Consider the following 22,430-nt stretch of genomic DNA (forward strand, 5'->3'; position numbering starts at 1 on the left):
CCGTATGGCAGAGCAGCCGGGTATAATTAGAGCACGTGTGTGGGCATGCCAAAGGCTGCCAGAGACACGAGCTGAAAAGTTTGCAAACAGTTCGCTCTCTCTCTTTCTCTCTCTCTCTCTCTCTCTCTCTCTCTCTCTCTCTCTCTCTCTCTCTCTCAAACTGGTGCCACCCCAGCAATTGGCATGCAAGCACCCCATTCACTCCACTCTTTCCATGCCTCCATTTTTTAAACAAAAAATTTATACCATTTTTACCAAGCATTGTGGCATCACTGAGAAACACCAAAAGTAACCTGGCTGAATGATATAAAATGGTTTGTCTCTCCCAGTTGCCTGACACCAGTGATGGCCTTTACAAAAACCTTCTGAGACACTGTGCAAGAGACTATTTTTTCCTACCTTCCAAAGGGGATGATAGCATTTTCCTAAAAAGCATACGTGTGTGTGTGTGTGTGTGTGTGTGTGTGTGTGCAGGCACCCACCCCCACTAGTCATGAAAGGTGGCCAAACCCTAACCCTGGCCGACCAAGGAAGTGACAAAGAGGCCAGACAGCACGGAGGAGCACGGGCAACGATGGCAGAGCTTCCACCACCCAAAATGGCAGGCCGTCCTCCTGGCAGACACAGGGCAAGGAGAGCGGGGCAATTTGCCACCCTTTCCTGCTCTGCCGCCTGATGCGGGTGCTTGACCCCACATAAGGGTGTGTCCGGCTCCGACCAGTGGTGCCAGGTGCTCTGACATGGCTTTTGGAATATAGCAATGCATCACTTTTTCTATTTCTTCTACAGTGCACAAAACCACCATGCTGTACCTTTAGCCTCAGAGTTGTGCAACATACTCATTCATTTCTTTCACCATTCACTTCTGAGTGAAGGTCCCTGAGAAATGATATTCATGGAACATTTTGTTCCCAAAGCAGACTTCCTCTTGTTACCTAGCCTAATCTACACCAAGCAGGATATTCCACTATGAAAGCAGTATATAAAAGGCAGGAGCCACACTACTGCTTTATAGCGGTATTGAAGTGCACTGACAACTGTTGGGGCTCATTGACACATACCATGTACTGCTTTCATACCGCTTTCATAGTGCTATATCCTGCTTGGTGTAGATGTGTCCTGGGCCCCAACAGTTGTCAGTGCACTTCAGTACCACTATAAAGTAGTAGTGTAGCTCCTGCAGTGCACTTCAGTACCGCTGTAAAGCAGTAGTGTGGCTCCTGCATTTTACTTACCGCTTTTATAATGGAATATGCTGCTTGGTGTAGATGAGCCTACAGTCAGGTTATAGATCTGTAAGCACGATTGTGGAGTACACACTTGTTCTGTCTCAGCCTTGAGGAGGAGGAGGAGGAGGAGGAGGAGGAGGAGGAGGAGGAGGAGGAGGAAGAAGAAGAAGAAGAAGAAGAAGAAGAAGAAGAAGAAGAAGAAGAAGAAGAAGAAGAAGAAGAAGAAGAAGAACATAGGAATGGGTTCAACAGGTCAGACCAAAGGTTTCTAGAGAGACTGTGCTTAGCGATAGAACACACAGTCTGTATGCAGAAGGTCCCAAGGTGTCTCAGGAGAAGTTTCAGCTCTAAATTTGTGCACTGGCGGGTGGTTGGAAAGAGGGCCAGCCCCACGCCCCACACAGCAAAATTTGGGAGGCAGGGAATGGAATCACGTTGGTCATGTGTCCTCTTTTACAGAGGACAGGGCTCTGTTTGAAAGCCTATTAGGAGACCCTCCTCTCTTTGGAATGCTGCACAGTCTAAGTCTAGTTTATGGATAAAGATCACTATAAACTGGACTTGGAAGAAGAGCTAAAGGGCTTTGGAGTTCCTCACCAACAGCACCATGGACAGCAGTCTGACCAAGGCACACAATTCACAAGATCACAGTCTTCCTTAGTATGGCAAGATATACTGTATTTTAAATTATCACTGTTTCTACATTTGCATCTGTACATACTAATTACCACATGCAGATTTCATGCAAATCTCTGTCCTCTTTTTGGGGACACACTGTGTTTCCTCTTTTGTTTTGGCAATTCATACGTGGTCTGGTCACCCTAGGGGGAAGTTGGAGGGGGCAAAATTCATTGCCCTCTATGGCAGAAATTAGCAACCTGCTGACCTCCAGAAGTTTTCATCTACAGCTCTCCTAAGCCCCAGCCACCATGACCAATGGTGAGGAATTATGGGAGTTGTAGTTCTCAATGACTGGACATCACTAGGATAACTACCCCAGGCTGTATGGGGTGTCTCCCAGCTGACTGCCCTCCAAGGTCCTTGGAGATGAGGGGAGGGGGTCTTTTTAGTAGGCAGGAAGGGGAGGAGCTTGGAGAGGCCAGGATACAAGCTATCCTGAAGTCTCAACAGCCTCCTTCCTTCCCCTCAAAAATGCCCTGGCAGGATGGGCAAAAAAGCCCATCTAGCAAAAAATGCAGGGTGTGAGGATGGAGAAGCAAAGATTGCCTCTTCTACTCCCCCTGCTCTGCACAGGATATGATTTCAGGGGCTTAAGATCAAAGAGGGCACAAACCACAAGACTGCACCATCAATCAATAAATATAAAATGAATGGCAGGGAATAATAAATGAAATAAATGGATAATTAAAAACAACAACAACGTCTTTTCACTTAGCAATTGTAAACCAATGAACATTTTACTAGAGTATTGTCCACAGAGAATCTGCTGGACAGAAATAATCCCGACACATCTACGCCAGGGCCTTCCAAGCTGACATATTGCAGTGCTTTGCACCCTCAAAAGGACTGTATCAAAACCAGCTGTAAAGCCTTGATCTGCCTAAATTGCAAAATGTCATTGGATCCACAAGCGTTGCTTCTTTGATCCATAATTTAAAAGGCAGCCCTTAATCAGCATGTTAAAAGGGGAAGTGTTTTTGGCTTATGAGCTGCAGAAAGAATCACATTGCTTGTAGTTAATTTTGCTGCTTGTGTCAAAAAGCGAAGCCGTTTGAAGAAAGGAGTTGTGATGTATTCGGCTGGTTGGACCACCTATCCCCATGAGACATGCTGATGTGTTTGGGGGTTCTTTATTTTTATTTTTCATTGAGGAAATAGAAACAACTATAAAGAGAGAGATTAGTGATGGACAGATAAGTCTATTTCCTTTGGCACCTATTCAGTCTTAAGTCTGTTCCATGCAATTTCTGCATCCATCGGCTATTTATTTTTATTTTATTTAAATGCACACACACACACACACACACACACAATGTGCATTGATTTTCATATTCAGTTTCCCCTAACATGCATTTCGCATGTAACTTTCCATAATATTCACATTTTTTCTACACAATGATTGACGGTGGCAATGCAAAATTTGGATAAGGACACAGTCTGAAGATATAGTTTCTCTTGGACCAGAAACTAAAAATTAGGTTGGTTTGCCTTAGGAGATATGTGACAGAGGTTTATGAAATGATGCATGGTGTGGAGAATGTGGATACACTGGGTTTTTTTTATCCTTCTCTGAAGATCCTAGAACTTAGGCTCATATCCGAGCAAGGTAACTTCAGTACAGAGAGCTGTACAGGCATGCTGAAGCACTCCATCCTGGCCACAGGGCAGGTCAAGGATTGGCAGAGTTGGCTGAGGTGATTGCCTATCACGTACTTTTAGCTCTGCCCGTTTGAACTTACAGTGGGATCGGTCAGCTTTGAAGTCCCCTCCCCCTCTGAAGATTCCTGAGTTCCCACAGACTGTGAGTTGTTAATGTTTTCACGGATAAGGTCTGGTGACGATTCCTCCCTGGTGGGTGAAGAGCTTGGGAGAGCTCTTGTAAGCTGGGACGTTTCTAGTCTTGTTTCTTCAGCTTCAGAATCAGATTCTGATTGATAGCCTGAAGCTTCTTTCCCCCACACCAAGGGGAACAGGCCTGATCATGTCCCACTTAATGCCAAGGGATACTTCATCTTCCTTCTTTCTTTCCTTCCTTCCATCTTTCCTATAAAGTTCGCTGTAGATGTGTTTTGATGTTTCTCCCAAAACCTCCTTTTTTAAAAGAATGAAAGCTTAAAAGGGCATAATTTTGGAAGAGGAAACTTTACCAAAAGGAAAGTGGAGCCCTTACATAAAGCAAGAAAAGAGTAAAAGGGTGGGGGATAAGGATAGTGCTGGCTGAGGTTTCTGAGGGCTCTTTGGCAAGACACCCTCCACTCCCCCTTCCCTCTGTGAGCCGACCTTCTCACCCCCATGGTCACCAGCTCCTCTTCCTCCTCCTCCTCTTTCTCATCATGGCTACCATTTGTTTGCTTGACTGGCAGAGAGTCGGGGAACAAGTAGATAGTGGCATCTACAACTCCTCTTTCTACTGGACAGAGCAAGAGGCTGATAAACGACAGTGTTGCAATGGTGAGAAGGAGGAGTAACTCCAGGAGGATCTTGTTGGGGGGGTGTCTGCTGAGGTATGGGGCCTTGAGAGGTGCCCAACCGTGCCTGCCCTTGAGGCTAGACCTGAATCAGGAGCTGACCTTATGTCCTTTGTGTTCTTACGTTTGAACCCTTCCTGCTGCCCAGCTGTGGCCAAAGACGGATGGCGGACATCAACATTCAGGCCACGCTCAGGCAACCAGGAACAGCCATGCATGACAGGGCTGTGCCCATGTACTATATGGCTTAGACCCAACAGCTACATAGCTTGAGAAGTCCAATGCAATCTGACCCCCCCCCCTTTCCCTTCGCGGTTGTGAAATCATTGCCAAATCATTGTTGTGCAAACTGGGCATTAGTCCTGGCATATTTAATCCAATTACGCCACTCCTCGTTTGGATGACATTTCCCAGTCCTTCCTTCATTGAGTTAATGAATCCGGGCTTTTGTCTTTCCGTTGCTTGGCTTTTATTTTATTATACACAAACAAATGTCGGTCTGTATTTCTCAGCTGCTCAGCTGCGATCAGGCCAATCGCTAAGTTCAGTGGATGAATTCTTCCAGTCAGCTGCCCCTTTGCCGCAAACATGAACGTCTCTTCCTAGATCACTGCCCTTTACTCATGCCTGCAAATGCCTTCCTTTGACGGAAAGCTGTAACACATTTTGCACTAATTGGAGTGCTAGAATGCTAATTAAAGCCCTGGTCTTGTCGCTGCCTGTAGATGTCCTTACATTGGTTCCATTAAGTTGTCCATTAAGTTGTCTGTCTCTGACACCCCATCAAGGAATGGGAGACTTTCATGGGTGCATGATTTCTCTCCCTCCCCCTTTCTTTTCCATTTTCTTTTTCAAACCTAATTGTGATTCTGGGTTCTTTAATAAATTCCGTTCCTGTCCTTAGGCAATTAATCATGTTAAGAAATGGTTTTAGTGTTCTTTCCACAATGATGACATCCATCATGCCACAGAGGTAGCTCCATCCGCATTCAAATAAGGATTTATCGGAATTTTGAATTGCAGGAATGACTTCTGAAAAGTGAGAATACAAAGCCTGTTTGGAAGGCTTGTGTGGTACAGTCCTCTGGGAACTGTACCACTTTGGAATGTAGGTGTACTAGAGACGTTTGTTTCTTCTACAATATTTATACCCCAATCTCTGGCATCACCAGTGAAAAGGATCTGAGGAAGTACTGCTCAGAATTACTCTCACCTGTCACCATCACAATAGACAACAGTGGACCAGTCAGACCTAATAAAAGGCAGCTTGATATATTGCAGTAGTAGCTCCTTGGATGGGTACTTTAGGGTTCTCAATGGCTCTGACTGAAACCCAGAGTTGATTCACTATCCCACTGACATTGGAGCCACCAGCCTCCACTGGGACAGATCGATCAATCAATTGATATATCATCTATCTATCTATCTATCTATCTATCTATCTATCTATCTATCTATCTATCATGTCACACTGCCTGATTAGGGGAGCCTAAATTGAACTACTGCCTCAGGTGTTGTGGAGTTTTGAAGTAAGATACAGGTGAGAGTGCTGTATAAACCCCCTGATATATTAGCCTTGAATCTGAGTCAGGCCTAGGTGGCCATGAGTCCTATTTTTCACTGTCCCCTAAATAGATTAAGCACCTGGGATAGCTTCTGCCAAGTTCTGGCTCTTCCTGACTGAAACAGAACCGATGCACAGCCCCAGAGAAACTGGAGACACCAGCCTCCACTGAGACCAGCCTTCCTTAACCAGGGCCGTGTCTACAACAGCTGTTTATTCCAGGATAATATCGAAGTCGTCCCTACCGGGCCACATAACGCACAGCTGATCCCGCTGTGATCTCGGGTCAACCCCTCAGTTACTCAGGAATACCGCTGACTGCTTTTGTCATGTTTTTTCCAGCTCTCTCGCTACAATCCTGAAGTCCGTGGGCCCCCTTTTGCCAAGCTGTTGCTGTTCAGTGCAAGCTCCCAGCTTGTCAAACAGCCAATCCACTGTCAGGGGCGTGTGCATGGGCATCAGTGTCTCTGCACAGGAGCGCTTTTTCGACACAGTACTGATCCCGCCCTTGTGTTGCCTTTTGGCTAAGATCAAGTGGAGAGCTGGTGCGCAGCTCTCAGGAGCGATTAAAGAAAAATTTGGTGCCCTGTACCCATCTGTCCAGTCCTTCCCATTTCTGCTGATACACATTAGGAACCGCCATCATGGGGCACACATTGTCCTGCAACGGCCCTCCTTTAATTGCGGGAAACATCGATGGCATGTACCCTGTGGACAGTGATTGAGGAAGCAGGAAAACTCGCCACCACCCCTCCTCCCTTGAGAAAGGGCAGAAGGTGTAGATTAGGCCCTGGTTTCACACCCCAATGAGTTAGGCTACAACTTCATCATGGTCTAGCTGGATTCACATATTGCTTTTCAGACTGGGGGAGACTGGGGTTCCTTGTGAGCTTAGCTGGTGTGTGTGTGTGTGTGTGTGTGTGTGTGTGTGTGTGTATGTGTGTGTCTCAACGAGTTGTAGCGGATGTCTTGTTCACTGTGACTGATCTCCTCTGTGCAATGCAGGGGAGCATTTGGGCACCTTCTGAAGGGTGCCCAAATGCATGAATGGTGAAGTCCCAAAAGCCAAGCTTACACATCCAAAAACAAACAGAATCCTCTGTCTTATTGTATGGTTTCATGGCAGAAATGGAGAAAGCAGTGGTTGATTCATGGGGGAGGGGGAACTGGGAGATCTTGCACACACCCCATTTTACCCTGACTGTGGCCAGGTCTGCACTAAGCACTATGAAAGTGGTATGAAGACAGTATATGGAGGCAGGATCTACACTACTTCTTTATAGCGGTATTGAAGTGCACTGACAACTGCTGGGAGCCATGACACAGGGCGTATACTGCTTTCATACTGCTTTCATAGTGCTATATCCTGCTTGGTGTAGATGTGTCATGGGACCCAACAATTGTTGGTGCGCTTCAGTACCACTATAAAGCAATAGTGTGGATACTGCCTATGGCTTCCTTCCCACCTCTCCATGGTCTTCAATAAACTGTAACTAATATAGCGCTGACATATGGTAGCAACTGGAACCTTCCCCCATGATGTGACCACCAATAGAAAACTTCAAAACCATCCAACTATCAAAATGAATAAAGCTACTCTTTTGCTACCTTTTATGCCAGGACAGTTTTTAAGCTGTGTTTGTACCCATCTGGGATGGACAGTAAAGGTGAACCTTCTTGCAAAAACGAATCTAGGACTATAGATCTGCGTACCTTTGTGACCGTGATGTCAGGGAGGGGCTGGGGGGCTCCATACAAATTGCTTCTTGCTGTGCTTTATAACAAACTTGCAAATCTGGCAATTAAAGAGAAGTGCATGAAATCGTACCTATTACTGTGTGTGATCCGCATGCAAGCCGTAATACCCACAAGTTTCACAAAACAGTAGCAAAAAGAAAAGGAAGGAAGAAATTACATGTGATGTAGATAGCTTGTGTTCAGTCTTTTCCAGAATAAATGTTTTTCTTAAAATAAATCAATCATGTAATCTCCCCTTCTTAACGTAATAACCCATCATAGACCATTGCTAGGAAGACTGATGTAAGCATTGCTTCTAGGAGTAAACTATTCCCACCCTGTCTTCTCCTCTTCCTCTACCACCAGAGTACATTGATTCACTTGGTTTTTTCGCTTCCTCTCTACCACCGTTTCCCCTTCTTTTCTCTCTCCCCTCCCACGCCTTCCCCAATATCATTATGAAGTTGATTTACTTCTCTAGACTTTTTTTTGTTTTCCTTTTCTCTTTCTTTCTTTCCTTTTTTGCTTTCCCTTTCATTCTAACTTAAGTTCATTTTGTTATGTGGTGACCGCAGTTATGGATGACGCGCCCCCGGGCACACAGGAGTATATTATGTTACGGCAAGATTCCATCCAATCTACGGAATTAAAGAAAAAAGAATCCCCCTTTCGGGCAAAGTGCCATGAAATCTTCTGTTGCCCTCTGAAGCAAGTCCACCTCAAAGAGAACGCAGAACCCGAAGGTTTGTGCTCCTCCCAATCCATGTTTGTTTTCCTGTTTTGTTTTTTCCTCTCCCCCCCTCCTTTATTTATTTATTTGTTCATTTTTCAGAGAGTGCGTGCCTGCCCTTCGGACTGTGTCTTGTGCGTTCTTTGGCCTGTCTTTAATATAATGCAACGGGATGCAAGGAGCTGCCTGAAGTTCATACCCACCCTCTGTCCATTTGCTTGCTTGTTAATGTCTGATCGAGTTGGCCATGGGCCACGGTACGAAATAAAGCCTTTGATATAGGGAACGCTTTTAACATTATGAACATAACAGTGCTTCCCCCCCCAGAGGATTCCACCCCCCCTTTATTTCTGTCCATTCATGCCATTACACTTGCCTCTTGGCTGCCCAAATTTGCTTGCTTTTCTCAAATGCCACCTTAAGACCTCCCCATTCTTTCCCATCATCACTATTTCCCTTTCTTGGTCCATCCATCCATCCATCCATCTGTCCAAGAAATTGTCTTTCATCTAAGGTTGCACACCTATCCATGCTTACATAGAAAAAGTCCTACAACTCCCAGCGGCTGGCTGGGAAATGCTGGGATTTGTAGGATTTTTTTTTTTTTTAAATCGGTCTAAACACGCATAGGATTGCACCCTTAATCTTTTAAAAGTTGGAAATAAACATGATCTTGCACTTAAAACTAGAGTCTCTGACACTTTTACACTTCATAAAGGCTTTTGCACATTGCTATAAGCAAAACCAAAAAAACAAACGCTCATAAAAGCTGTAGTCCATCAAAGCAGGGCAAGTCGTACGTAATGCACGCCCGGTTGCATTTTGGAGAAGTTCTGTGCATGCCATAGATCAAAGTGGAATGTCCAGTAGAATGTTGCCTTTTTTTCTTTTCCAGAGACAGTATCAAGGTATGGGTGACCACTTGCTTGCTTATTCCTTAGAAACTGTTAATGAGGAAATTTACATTGTTGGCCTGTTGGTTTGGTATATGAGATTAAACCATCTTTTCTTCCAGACAGCTTAATTTTTGATATTCTATAATGCTTTTGTCTTATATATTTCTTACTTCTGCCTCAATTCCTATCTGGTAAGAACTTTGCACGTTTTACCTGAGCTTTCATATATGGTACAATAGCAGATTATTTTTTTAAATTATTTTTAAAGTGCACATCAGAGGTTATACAAATTTAGGGTTGGATCCTGTTCTGTCTTGGTTTGGCTGGTGATGCTGGCATGCAGAAATGTGGGTTTAAAAAAATATCACCGTGATCAATTACGTAGATCCATAGTATATCTGTGTCCCTCCAAATAAACTTACAGGGCTCCAGACTAAGTTAGCTGCACTTATGTGCCATTGGAACCAATGTGAAAAGTTAGTCATGGCTAACTTAAGTTCCATTGATTTTAATGGGACTGAAGTACAACTAACTAAGCCTGGGTCCAACCTGTTGAGTGTTCGTTTATGCATACTGGCACCATTAGTGTACAATACATGCTGTGTTAGAATTCCATTAGACAATTAAACAGTCTCTGTCCTCAAGATGCTAACATTTTACATATCCTTTGCCTTATTCCATTTTATAGCCAGCAACTATCTTATAGCCAAATAGGTCTTTGACGATTGCATGAGTAATGTAATGGTGGTGTTTCTTGTTTTGAATGGAAGCAGCTTGCCAATTTTGACATTTTACAGGAACGTTATCTGCAGGTTTGGGAAAGGAACTGAAATGAATGGTTTTCTCTTTTTTTCCCCTTTCTTTTTTGGAGATCATAGCTAAATGCACTATTTTCAGGGGCACAGACATGTAAGGTAAATGGGCAGCTTCATTGAGATTTGAGACAAGCAGCTAAATGTGGAGTCAAAGTGAAACAGTTCCTCAGTCACTGAACTGTGTCTTTTATGTACAAGCGGTGGTTTTTCATTTTGGATTTACAAGTTCAATACAGTTATTGCTGTGCCATCTGAGGTCATGTGAGTATGTGTTCAGTCAAATTGACCAGTAGCTACAAAGTCCTGCAGGTTGTAGCTGCAACATTTGGCTTCAAACAAAGTTTGCATTCATTTATTAGAAATATTTCTAGACTGCTTTTCAAGGGGCAGAAACATATTATTCATTTACGTTATATTCAGAAAGCTTAGTACACTGGAAGAAACTTGGAACTTCTAGAAAATTGCTCATTTTTTACTCTTGTCTTTCTCCATTTTATTTGTTTATTTTTTATTAAAATCGCAGTCATGTGTTTTGTTTTGGAAACAACAGACTGGTTCATTAAACAGACCTTTAAACAACAGTTCATCATTTTCTTCATGAGCATTATATTGGGCATGACCTCTGCCTCCTGGTTTTGGCTCCCCCCACCCCCCAATGTGCAGAGCAAAACTCATATGTGTTGCATACTGTTGTTATAAGTGAGAAATGTCTTTGTATAGGAGGCAGTCATAGGGCCCACCTACACCAAGCAGGATATTCCACTATGAAAGTGGTATGAAAGCAGTATATAAAAGGCAGGAGCCACACGACTGCACTGCAGGATCTACGCTACTGCTTTATAGTGGTACTGAAGTGCACTGACAACTGTTGGGGCCCAGGACACATCTACACCAAGCAGGATATAACACTATGAAAGTGGTATGAATGTGGTATATGATATGCATCAATGGGCCCCAACAGTTGTCAGAGTACTTCAATACCTCTATAAAGCAGTAGTGTGGCTCCTGCCTTTTATATACCACTTTCATAGTGGAATATCCTGCTTGGTGTAGATGAGCCCATAGTGTGATTTACAGTGGGTCAGATCGTACCAAATTTCTTCACTGCTTCAATCCATTGCCTGGAGGAGATGTCATCCCTACCTCTACCATTTCCATATGTAGACACAGGAAGGTAATTTCTGATTGTGACCTAAGTACAAAAGATCCAACATGCATTGGTCAAAATCTGGAGCCCTGTAAGATGGTGGAAGAGGAGGGCAGCCGTGGTTCCTCCTCCCAGAGCAGGTGGTAAGATTTGCTGTGCTGCCTCTGCCTGAATTATGTAGTCAATCTCCTGGTTCGGGGAATGTCCTGCACGCACATAAGCATGTAGGCTGCATTCAGATGCTTTCTCTCTCTGGATTGATATGCAGGGATGATGGAGCAGGGCTAGAACACGCTCGTGCCCTCTCCCCTCTGCCAAAACTGCACTCCTGTTTTATAAACTTGGCACATTTCACATTGGTTGTTTTGATCATCCTTTGAAAGGATCAACCCAGCCACCCTTGCGGAAGAGTCATTCGACTTCAGACACCCTGGGCAAATACATGATTCTCACTGCACTTTTGATGCCTCCTTCCTCTTTGCTTTTGTATCCATGCCTCCCCTTCATTCCCCACCCAGGAAAGGGGACCATCGTATTGCTCCCTTCCATGTTCACCCTGTATTTAGACACCTAAATCTGCAATGGAGTTTTGATTTCTATGAATCTAACCTGCAGCTTCCGCTGCAGCCTGAGTTTTTCTGAGTCACACAGAACCTATGGACTTGCAGACCAGTTCTTTTAAACTTTGGGGGGCATATGATGGTAATGATGATGATGATGATGATGATGATGATGATGATGAATTTATTTACAATATTTATATACTGCTCAATTATCTAACACAGGTTCTAGAGTGGTGAACGTAGGTATAAATAGTAAAAAAAAGAAAAAAAGAGAAGAAGATTAAAAAAGCAAATTAAAATTATTCAGTTTAAAAACAAAGGAGCCAGAAAAACAGTGGCTTGTCAGTTGAGGAAGGCTTCCCAAAACAGAGTTGATTTCAGGAGGTGCTGGAAGCATAAGAACGTAAGAAGTGCCCTGATGCTGGATCAGACCAAGGGTCCATCTAGTCCAGGACTCTGTTCACACAGTGGCCAACCAGCCTAGTGCTGGTACCTTCCTGATCTTCAGGGGCAGGGAGTTCCACAGGGAAGGGCCCACTACACTAAAGGCTCTTCATTTTGTGGATTCCAACTGGGCCACAGGTCCACATGGAACCACCAGGAGCATGCCCTCCAACGACCTCAGTGATCAGGCAGGTTGGTAAGGGAGAAGGCTCTCTCTCAGGTATCCTGGTCCTACGTTGTTTAGGACTTTGTACACTAGTACCAAAACCTTAAACCTGGCCCTGTAGCTAATAGGCAGCCAGTGCAATTCCCTCAGCAAAGGAGTCCCATGCCGAAAAGAGGCAGCTCCCAACAACAGCTGAGCTGCTGCGTTCTGCACTAGCTCCAGCTTCCAGAGAAGCTTTAAAGGCAGCCCCACATATGTGCAAATTTGTATTAGTGCTAAGTGGAACAAAATCCTTGTATATTCCTTATGCAAAGAAGAAACAAATAAATAAATCCAATTTCTTCATTGAGTGGACGATGGAATGAAAGATGGCTTGCAGTCCATGAAACACAAACAGAATGGGCTTAACAAAACCCGCACATCCCCGGAGTGAAGCAGCTCCGACATTGCTACCGGTGAGTACAGAAGGATTCATCCATCGTTTGACTTCATTGTGGCCAACCTTAGCTGTCTCCGAAGACCTCCTCCCCCGCCCACCCCCACCCTGCTGCTGCCAGTCTAGAAAGGCTGTTAAGTGGAGGGAGCCATATGGCCGTGTGAGAACGGCATTCCCCAGAGGTTGCTTCACATTCTTCTCCATTTCATCCAGGCAAAAGCACAGAACGAACATATGTGTCGCTCCACTCAAGCAGGGAATCCGGCTCTCGTGGCAGAAAGGGCATCTGAGCTATATCTTGCAGCAGTTTGTTCTCCTAAATAGTTTAAGGATAAGTTTCTACCATCTTTCAAAAAGCAGCCTTACATAAACAGAAGTGCTTTTTGGAAAACCTAGCTTGTGTCGCGACGTGCAGAGCAGAGAGGTTGTGCATGGAAGAGAGTTTGTCCCAGACAACAAAACAACACAAAACCCTGCCCATTCCTTAGTTGCAGTCACATAATTTTGAGTTTGGCACAAAGCTCATAGTTTGGTTTTTGATGTGATTCCCCACTCCCCAACCACTTCAGTCTCCCTCAAGGCAGGCATAACCTTTTTACACAGAAAGGCAGAAGAGTATGGTGCAGCCAGGGGGTTGTGTGACAGCAGTTGGTAATGAGGGAATGCAGCCTTCAATGATAGAGGGTGGAATATGTGAAGGGGACTAGGGAGTGAAGAAGTAATACGTTTGCCTTTGATGATCCTGGCTTCCATCCAGTGGCCAGGCAGGGCCAGCATCAAGGGTTGGCTTAGTCAGGCATCTGCCGAGTGCCCACACCCTGGCAGGGCCCCACTGACAGTAGCATATTTATTTATTACATTTATAACCTGCCTTTATTCCTCTAAGGAACCCAAGGCAATGCACATAATCCTCCTCTCCATTTTATCCTCACAACAACAACCCTTTGAGGTAGGTTGGGCTGAGAGTCTGTACCTGACCCAAAGTCACCCAGTGTGCTTCTATGGCTGAGTGGGGACTAGAACCCGGATCTCCCAGCTCCCAGTCCAACACTCTAACCACTAACCACTACACCACACTGGAGTGCAGCTGATAGTCAGTTTAAGGAACATTGGACTCGATGGACCAATGGTCTGACTTGGTAGAAGTCAGCTCCATATGGACCTTGTCTCTGATCCAATAGGGCTGTGCACTCCACTCCACAAATCCAAAGGTTTGATGGAAATCTGGCAAAGACCTGAACTTGCTGAGCACAGCAGGGACCATCAGATACCTCTGGAGTGGAGAGAACCTCGCTCGGCGCTCCAAAGATATCCAACAGTTCTTTAAAGTTTCATCTTAGGCTTGTTTTTGACTCACCGTGCTTTTCATGGTGACCACCATCTCCCACTCCAGCCCAGCGTGGCATGTGACTTCTGACTCTGCCCCTCCCATGTGTTCTCAACTAGACACAAAGTAACTTTCCTGCTGCCTTTGGCCTGGGCAGGTGTGGATCCGAGGTGCTTGGCGATACGCATGGTCCTCCTCCTCATGCATGGTGCCGGTTCCTCAGTTGACCCGGAGGTGTGAGGGGCGGAGGAAGAAGGGGAACAACACCCCAGGATACTGCTGAGCAAGCCATGCCACAGTCTGGCTGGCTGCACTTAGGAGCAGCCTGAGGCATTATGGGTACTGTAGTCCCGTCATGCTCCATAGCTCTTTCAGCAGCTGGGCACAGGGTGGCAAACTGGTATTGTGCTTCCCAGAGGGCAATGAACAGCACCAGTGTTTTGCTCCATGAAACATTGTGGAAGATGAAGATGTTGTTCAGCAGAAGGATGTCTTGATGCTTCATTACTGAAGGAAGGGCTACAAGCCCCAAAGAAACCCTCTGAACACCATATATCTATATCTATATCTATATCTATCTATCTATATATATATATGATGCAACATCTATTCACATCAAACACAACACAGTGATCAAACATGGGATCCACTTGATGTACGCACTCTCCAGCGGTTTAGGACCGAGTCATCTGTGGATAATTTTTATGGAGTCTAGGAGATATTTATGAATGGTGCTAATAGCAATAAAGACATTTCTGCACCTCCATCAACTCATAGATCATGCTGGAGAGACCTGCTAGGATCTTATGTTTTTATGGCTATTGTACATGATACAGCTGCCACATAGAAGCCCCACTTTGGATCACACCGGTTAGTAGCTGTGCCCATGCACTATGCCATGTGGCATCCATATTACTTGCCCAGGGCTGTTCCCTGAATGGTGCAATCTGATAGCCATCCTTTACCCCCCATCGCTTCAGCTCCTAAATGCTAGTAGCAATCCCATTTCCTTCTCTGTAAGACATACAATTCCCACTCCATCAACCACAAGCTATATAAATAAACAAGTTACATAACTCTCCCCCCACCACCAAAAGTGTACAGATTTCTGAATAGCAAATGACAAATTCATGAATGCCAAATGGCCCATTACACTTGCAAGAGCAAACAGCGCGACAAATTAAATATCCAGTGTCAAATGCTCAAATGCACCCAAGAGTTTCTGATTCAGAAGACTGTCTGGTGATATATATATATATATATATATATATATATATATATATATCCTCCCAAGTTAAATCACAGCTTCTTATCCAGTATCAGTGTGTTGTCAAGCAAAGCTTCCTAGCTCAGGGAAATTCTCGATGTTGCAAATGTGTGCAAAGTGCAAAACGTCCTTGTTGGGCCTTGGCTTTTCCTGGAGTGTGAAAACAAGGAGCAGAGGGACAAAACACACACACACACAGAGAGAGAGAGAGAGAGGGGAGGGAGGGAGAGGGAGAGAGAGAGGCCCAACCTACACCAAGCAGGATATTGCACTATGAAAGTGATATATGGTATGTGCCAATAGGCCCCAACAGTTGCCAATGCACTTCAATACCGCTATAAAGTAGTTATTGTGGCTCCTGCCTTTTATATACTGCTTTCATACTGCTTCCATGCTGCAATATCCTGCTTGGTGTAGATTACACACACACACACACACACACACACACACACACACACACACACACACACCTCCAATCTCAACCAAGTTATCAAGGCAGATTTATTCAACTTTGGTACTTAGATCTTGGCCAACAGCAGCATACATGAGAACACATCTGAAGATATTAGCTGGACCAGAATAGGGGTCTCATCTGATAGCAGTGTCTATGTTGAGCCTTTTGCTGTGGTTGAGTAGGGCTTAGTTAGAATAACCTGTAGCCAGCAAAGAAGTCCATCATCCCAGTTAGTCAAGCCAGTAGAGGTCAAAGTGAGTTGGGACAGGTATCAAAAGGCAGGAGACAGTATCCAATTCTGGCGGGAGGGGCATACTTAAGGGAGAGGGCCTTCTCAGTGGTGGCCCCCCCAATTATGGAATGATCTCCCCAACTAGGCTCACCTGGTGCCAATGTTGTTAACTTTTCAGCGCCAGGTTAAGACTTTTCTCTTCTCTCAGGCAGTTAACAACATATGATGAATTTTTAATTGACCCCAGAATAGTTGTTTTAAATCAATATTGTTTTTAAATTGACATTGTTTTTATGCTTTTGATGGTTTAATTTTTATATATATCTGTTTTTAATGTTCATTGTTTTTAACTTTTGTAAACTGCCCAGAGAGCTTTGGCTATGGGGCAGTATATAAATGTAATAAATAAATAAATAAATAAATAATAAGAAGGATGTCAACAAATGGCCATGACAGCTGGGGCATTGTGGGAGTTGCAGTGCAATATATCCGGAGGGTTCCACCAGGTTGAGGTGTGGATGTGTTTTTTCTTCATCTTCTATCTATCTATCTATCTATCTATCTATCTATCTATCTATTTATTGCATTTCTATACTGCCCAATATCCGAAGCTCTCTGGGCAGTTTACACATTGCTCTGCAGCCTCTCTGAGCTGCCTGATCTGAAAAAAAAGTCCCATAGGAAGTATGACGTCAGGACGTCTTGCCCTGGGATTTAAGTGAAGGGTGAGAAGCGGAGGAGGCTACAAGCTCCTGGAGCGACTGGTGGTATCATGAAAGGCAGGACGCTTGCACACACCCCTTGGACACCTCCTAGGTGAGACCACCACAAGAAATCCAAAACCCAGCCCATGAGAATGTCTCCAGAAGTTCCTTCTCTTTTGAATTCCGTTTTGAAAGCAATTTCTTTTCTACCAAACTGAATGAGAGCAGTCAAAAAAACGTGGGAGAAATTTACACATCATGGAGAGAAAAGTCTTCATTGAGAGGAAACTGAACAATTAAAAACTTGCATTATGTTATTATGAAAGGGAGGGATGATGGAACAGAGATGACAGTGATGATGATGACTCTGTTCCATATCGAGTGACACCAGCAAAATTTATCCCATCCCAGGAGGTTCAGAGAAAGACGAGGCAGAAAATTCAGGTCAGGTTTGCTTGTGGCAGCCAAAGCCATGTCTTTCAGGATGAGACTGGAGGAACGCTGTCACTGTGAATCATGTGCTCCAGGGTGTTGTCTCTACAAAGGATATCTTTTCCGGGCCTTTGTTGATTGGTAAGAGTGAGCAAGGACAAAAAGAGGCATGGAGTCTGGCGTGTGCAATGAACAGCAGAATCATGAGTCACGTTTGAAGAGAGCAATTAACGTTTCGTGACTGTGCTTCTGATAAACAGGCTTAGAAAAGATTGATAACAATTCTGGGTGTCGATCCCCAAATTGGCCTTTTGGAATGTTTGCCTCCAGTACTTCCTTGAACAAAACTAGTATTTCATACAGGGGGGGCGGGGCTTTCTCTCTCTCTCTCTCTCTCTTCCTTACAACCCGATACTTGGGACATTGGAAGACTACTAAAACTGAGCCAGGACTTTGGTCCATCCAGCATAGTATTGTCGGCACTGATTGGCTGCAACTCTCCAGGGTTTCAGACAGGACTTTTCCCCCCTAGTCCTGCCTAGAGATGCCAGGGTTTGAACCTAGGACCTTTGGCATGCACGGTAAGTGTTCTACCACTAGCTCTTCCCTAAAAATAAATTCTGGTCCTCGTGATTCTAAATGAAGGGTTGATTTAAACAGGAACAAAGGAAGCTGTTGCCTTAAAAAAAGACCTTCCGTCCAATAGGAGATGGAAGCACAACACCTCTTTTAGGTCGGTGATTGCCAATCACAGTTACCATTTGTAACAACACCAATAATAATAATAATAATAATAATAATAATAATAATAATAATAATAATACAACATTTACTGCCCATGGACACCATTTCATTAGATTAAAAGCTTTTACAATTTATTAATCTAAGCAATTACATCAATCAATTCAATGTTGCATCCCAAATTAAAAGAGGAATGACTAAAAGTGTTTCTCTATGGTTTGATAGCCTCAATAGCTATCTTGGTTGCCACAAGCTCATCCATAATTGTCTTCACAAGAGACACACAGATCCCTGCCCTCTCCTTGAGCATATCTGCATTCTTCTAATGCACGGCCAACCGGCTACTAGTTTCCTTTCCCTCCATCTATATTAAGCAAGACAGACACAGGCATTTAGTGAAAGAAGTTGGAGCTTGAATCAGCCCTATTTATGCAGATCAACAAGAATTTACATATAATTCATCCTATTTATTGTTGTACTTATATCCCATCTTTCTTTTGTGACAGGACTCAAGGTGGCATGCACAGGTTTTCCAGGTGGTTCCCCATCTGGGCTCTGACCAGACCTAGAATTGCTTAACTTCAGAAGGTTGTTCCAGCATGGGCCTTTGGACTATGCCCTGGGAGTGTTGTGTAGCACATGCATAGATGTATATATACCCCACATGTGCAATGAGTTAGAATCATAGAATCATAGAATCGTAGAGTTGGAAGGGTCCTATAAGGCCATCGAGTCCAACCCCCTGCTCAATGCAGGAATCCACCCTAAAGCATCCCTGACAGATGGTTGTCCAGGTGCCTCTTGAATGCCTCTAGTGTGGGAGGGCCCACAACCTCCCTAGGTTCCATTGTCGTACTGCTCTAACAGTCAGGAAGTTTTTTCCTGATGTCCAGCCGGAACATCAGAGAAAGCACTTTGCTTGTGCCTGAGGATGGTGGACTTGGGTGATCTACTTTTGTTTCCTATTAGAATGCTAAGGTCCACTAAGTGGAACCTGATGCAAAATGGTGGGTCATGGGGTGAAGCCAAATATCTACAGCACCCCATGAGCCATACACTGGAATATCTTGTGTACATACATCTATTGAATACTGCACATCATAGATTCTAACTACTTTAGACCTAAACCTCATCTCTCATTCTCTCTTACTGTCAATGATGTTACGCTTACTCCGGTCAAGGAAGCTCGTAGCCTTGGCTTTATCTTCGACTCCTCGCTCTCCTTTATTCCTCATATTGAGGCAGTAGCTAAATCTTGTCGATTTTTCCTGTATAATATTGCCAGGATTCGATCATTTTTGTCTGTCTCTTCTGCCAAGACGCTTGTTCATGCACTGGTTATTTCACGGTTGGACTACTGCAACCTTCTTCTCTCTGGCCTTCCTTCTTCTCACATCAGTCCGTTGGTTTCTGTTCACCACTCTGCCGCAAAGATCATCTTCTTAGCTCGCCGCTCCGACCATGTTACTCCGCTTCTGAAATCTCTTCATTGGCTTCCAATTCACTTCAGAATCCAATATAAACTTCTCCTGTTAACCTTCAAAGCTTTTCACGGTCTAGCCCCTTCCTATCTCTCCTCTCTCATCTCACACTATTGCCCCGCTCGTGCTCTTCGCTCCTCTGATGCCATGTTTCTCACCTGCCCAAGGGCCTCTACTTCCCTTGCTCGGCTTCGTCCATTTTCGTCTGCTGCCCCTTACGCCTGGAAAACTCTTCCAGAACATTTGAGAACTACAAGTTCAACCACAGCTTTTAAAGCTCAACTAAAAACTTTTCTTTTTCCTAAAGCTTTTAAAACTTGATGTTGTGCAGACTTCTACTGTTACTTTCTACTGTTAGTTTTTCCCTACCCTGTGCCTGCTTACCCTACCCTGTACCTGTTTGCATTCTCTTCCCCTCCTTATTGTTTTACTATGATTTTATTAGATTGTAAGCCTATGCGGCAGGGTCTTGCTATTTACTGTTTTACTCTGTACAGCACCATGTACATTGATGGTGCTATATAAATAAATAAATAATAATAATAATAATAATAATAATAATAATAATAATAATAAACATGCCTATTGTTCAATAATTGGAAGTTGCAGACCATTGGTGTCCTGCTACTAATTTTTATTTATTTATTTATTACATATTATACTGCCCAACAGCCTAACCCTCTGGTCAGTTCACAGCTACAATGATAAAATCCAGATTAAAACTTAAAATCACATAAACCCAGAATAAATTACTCAGAGATCTACCAGTAAAACTCAATCTACCTTCTCTCTGCTCCTGGCTTATAGTGGCCTCATTATTTATTTATTCATTACATTTATATCCCACCTTTTTTCCTCCAAGGAATCCAAGGTGGCATACATAATCCTCCTCCCCTCCATGTTATCCTCACTACAACAACCCTGTAAGGTTGGTTGGGCTGAGAGTATGTGACTGGCCCAAAGTCACCAAGTGGGTTTCCATGGCCGAGTGGGGACTAAAACCCAGATCTCCTGAGTCCCAGTCCAACACCTTAGCTACTACACCACACTGGCTCTCATCTTGGGAACTAAGGAAGATGGCCTCCAGGAATGGGAAAATCAATTTACCTTGCAGAATGGAAATCAATTTACCTTCTTCTAAATCAGAGGCAGAAACTTTTCTTTTTCTGTTGAGCTATAGACTGCAGAGTCTGCATCTGTGTCATAACCCCTGGTACTTCCAGCATGCAGCACAGTACTCTGATGTGGACAAAGCCCAAAGCCCTGGTTGCTTCCTCAGGGGAAGGATGACCACTACCTTCTTCAGGGCCTTCCCAGCTAGAGGACACAGCCCTGTCATCATCTTCTATCCCAGAGGATGAGTCTCTGGGAAGAAATTCCACCACCACCCCCAGCCTCGCAGATGTATTAGCCTGCAAAATCAGGTGAGCCCCCCCCCTTAATAGTTCAGTCAACTCCTTCAGGAGAAGTAGAGCTGACCACCACACTGCAGATTTTGTCAGCCTACCTAAGGCTTCAGTTGACTCTGGTTCCCTCCTCAGACAACATCCTACTAGAATTCTAATAGAAGAGAGTCCAGCTAGTATGATCTACTTGAAAACAGGACCCTGGATAGCTCCCTCTGCCCTCTGCTTAGGAGAGTTTCTACCTTGATGTTGCTGGTCATGCCTTGAGTTATCCACCTTGCCTAGACTATTTCTGCAACTTGAGCTGCTGAACTTTGGGCCCCTGACATATATGGCCTATAAAACATAAAACACACCCTCCTGAATCAAACCAAATGGCTGTCTAGCCCAGCATTCTGTTCCCATGGTGGCCAATTAGATGCTTACAGGTCTACAGGAGTAGACAGGACCCCAATAGCACCATCACACTCATGTTCTCCAGCAACTGCCTCAGAATCTAGAAGCAGCATATCATTATCATGACTAGTAGCTGGCAATAGCCTTATCTTCCCAGAACATGTCAAATCTCCATCCCAAGCCATCCAAGTTGGTGGCCATCACTACATCCTGTGAAACCAAATCCCATAGTTTCAGTATGGAAGACACAAACATGTGCAGACAGAACAGCCTTGAGGCTAACAGTTTGGGGCATCTGGCCATTAAAAACCAGACATTTACTTATTAGCTCCAATTGTGTTTACACAGACAGCCAACTTATTGTTCTTGAAGGATTTACTTTCAAAGATGTTTGCGTAGGATCACAGGCTTAACAGGACACAGTTCATGTGGAGAGCATTTCATCAGCTGTGACCATCAACTCTACTTGTTAACTCACAATCTATGTTAACATTACATTATTGGATCCTGTGTTTCCTCGGGCCAAAGTCCCTTGAAATCTGACATCTTTTTTCTCTTTTTCCCCTGATTGAAATCATCCCCAAGTCAAAGGTGTGTTCTCTCTCTCTCTCTCTCTCAGTCTTTGATAGAAACAGTTTAATCATACACACATTTCTTTTAAAGTGCAAAACCCTACTGTGAGCACTGAAGTTGTTAAAATGAAGTGTTGGGTACCCCACACACACTTCCCCATCCCACCCCAGCTGAATACTTTCTCATAAAAAATATTCCTCCACACCCTACCACAACGAAAGATTTAGGTCAATGAAAAAGATAGGAAGACTACCTCAGATGCTGGAGGTAGCATAGAGCCATCAGGATTAGTAGCCGTTGATAGCCTTCTCTTCCAGGAATTTGTCCAAGCCTCTTTTAAAGCCATCCGAATTGGTGGCCATCACTATGTCTTATGGTAGTGTATTCCATAGTGATGTGTGAAGTAGTGAACACTCATTGGCAACTATTTCTAGGGTGGGGAAGAGGAATGATGGGCATAGAAAGGGAGGTGAGGTGGCAGAAGGTCAGATACATAAAATGGGCTGGGGAAGCATGAAGGGGGAGAGGCAAGGAAAATCAG

General features: G+C 44.2%; 1 protein-coding gene across 2 annotated transcripts in view; it reads left to right on the plus strand.

Moving 5' to 3' along the window:
* Window positions 1-22,430, plus strand: part of FGF13 (fibroblast growth factor 13) — a 215,809-nt gene that overhangs the window by 108,603 nt on the left and 84,776 nt on the right. The window contains exon 2 of one of the 2 annotated variants that reach the window (XM_063141912.1): window positions 8,255-8,422. The exons of the other annotated variant lie outside the window; for it this stretch is intronic. Coding sequence (XP_062997982.1) covers window positions 8,255-8,422 — 168 coding nt within the window. The remainder of the gene's footprint in view (window positions 1-8,254; window positions 8,423-22,430) is intronic. 2 annotated transcript variants of the gene reach the window in all.

Source organism: Elgaria multicarinata, chromosome 15 (genome assembly GCF_023053635.1).
Source record: "Elgaria multicarinata webbii isolate HBS135686 ecotype San Diego chromosome 15, rElgMul1.1.pri, whole genome shotgun sequence".
NCBI classification, from domain to species: domain Eukaryota; kingdom Metazoa; phylum Chordata; class Lepidosauria; order Squamata; family Anguidae; genus Elgaria; species Elgaria multicarinata.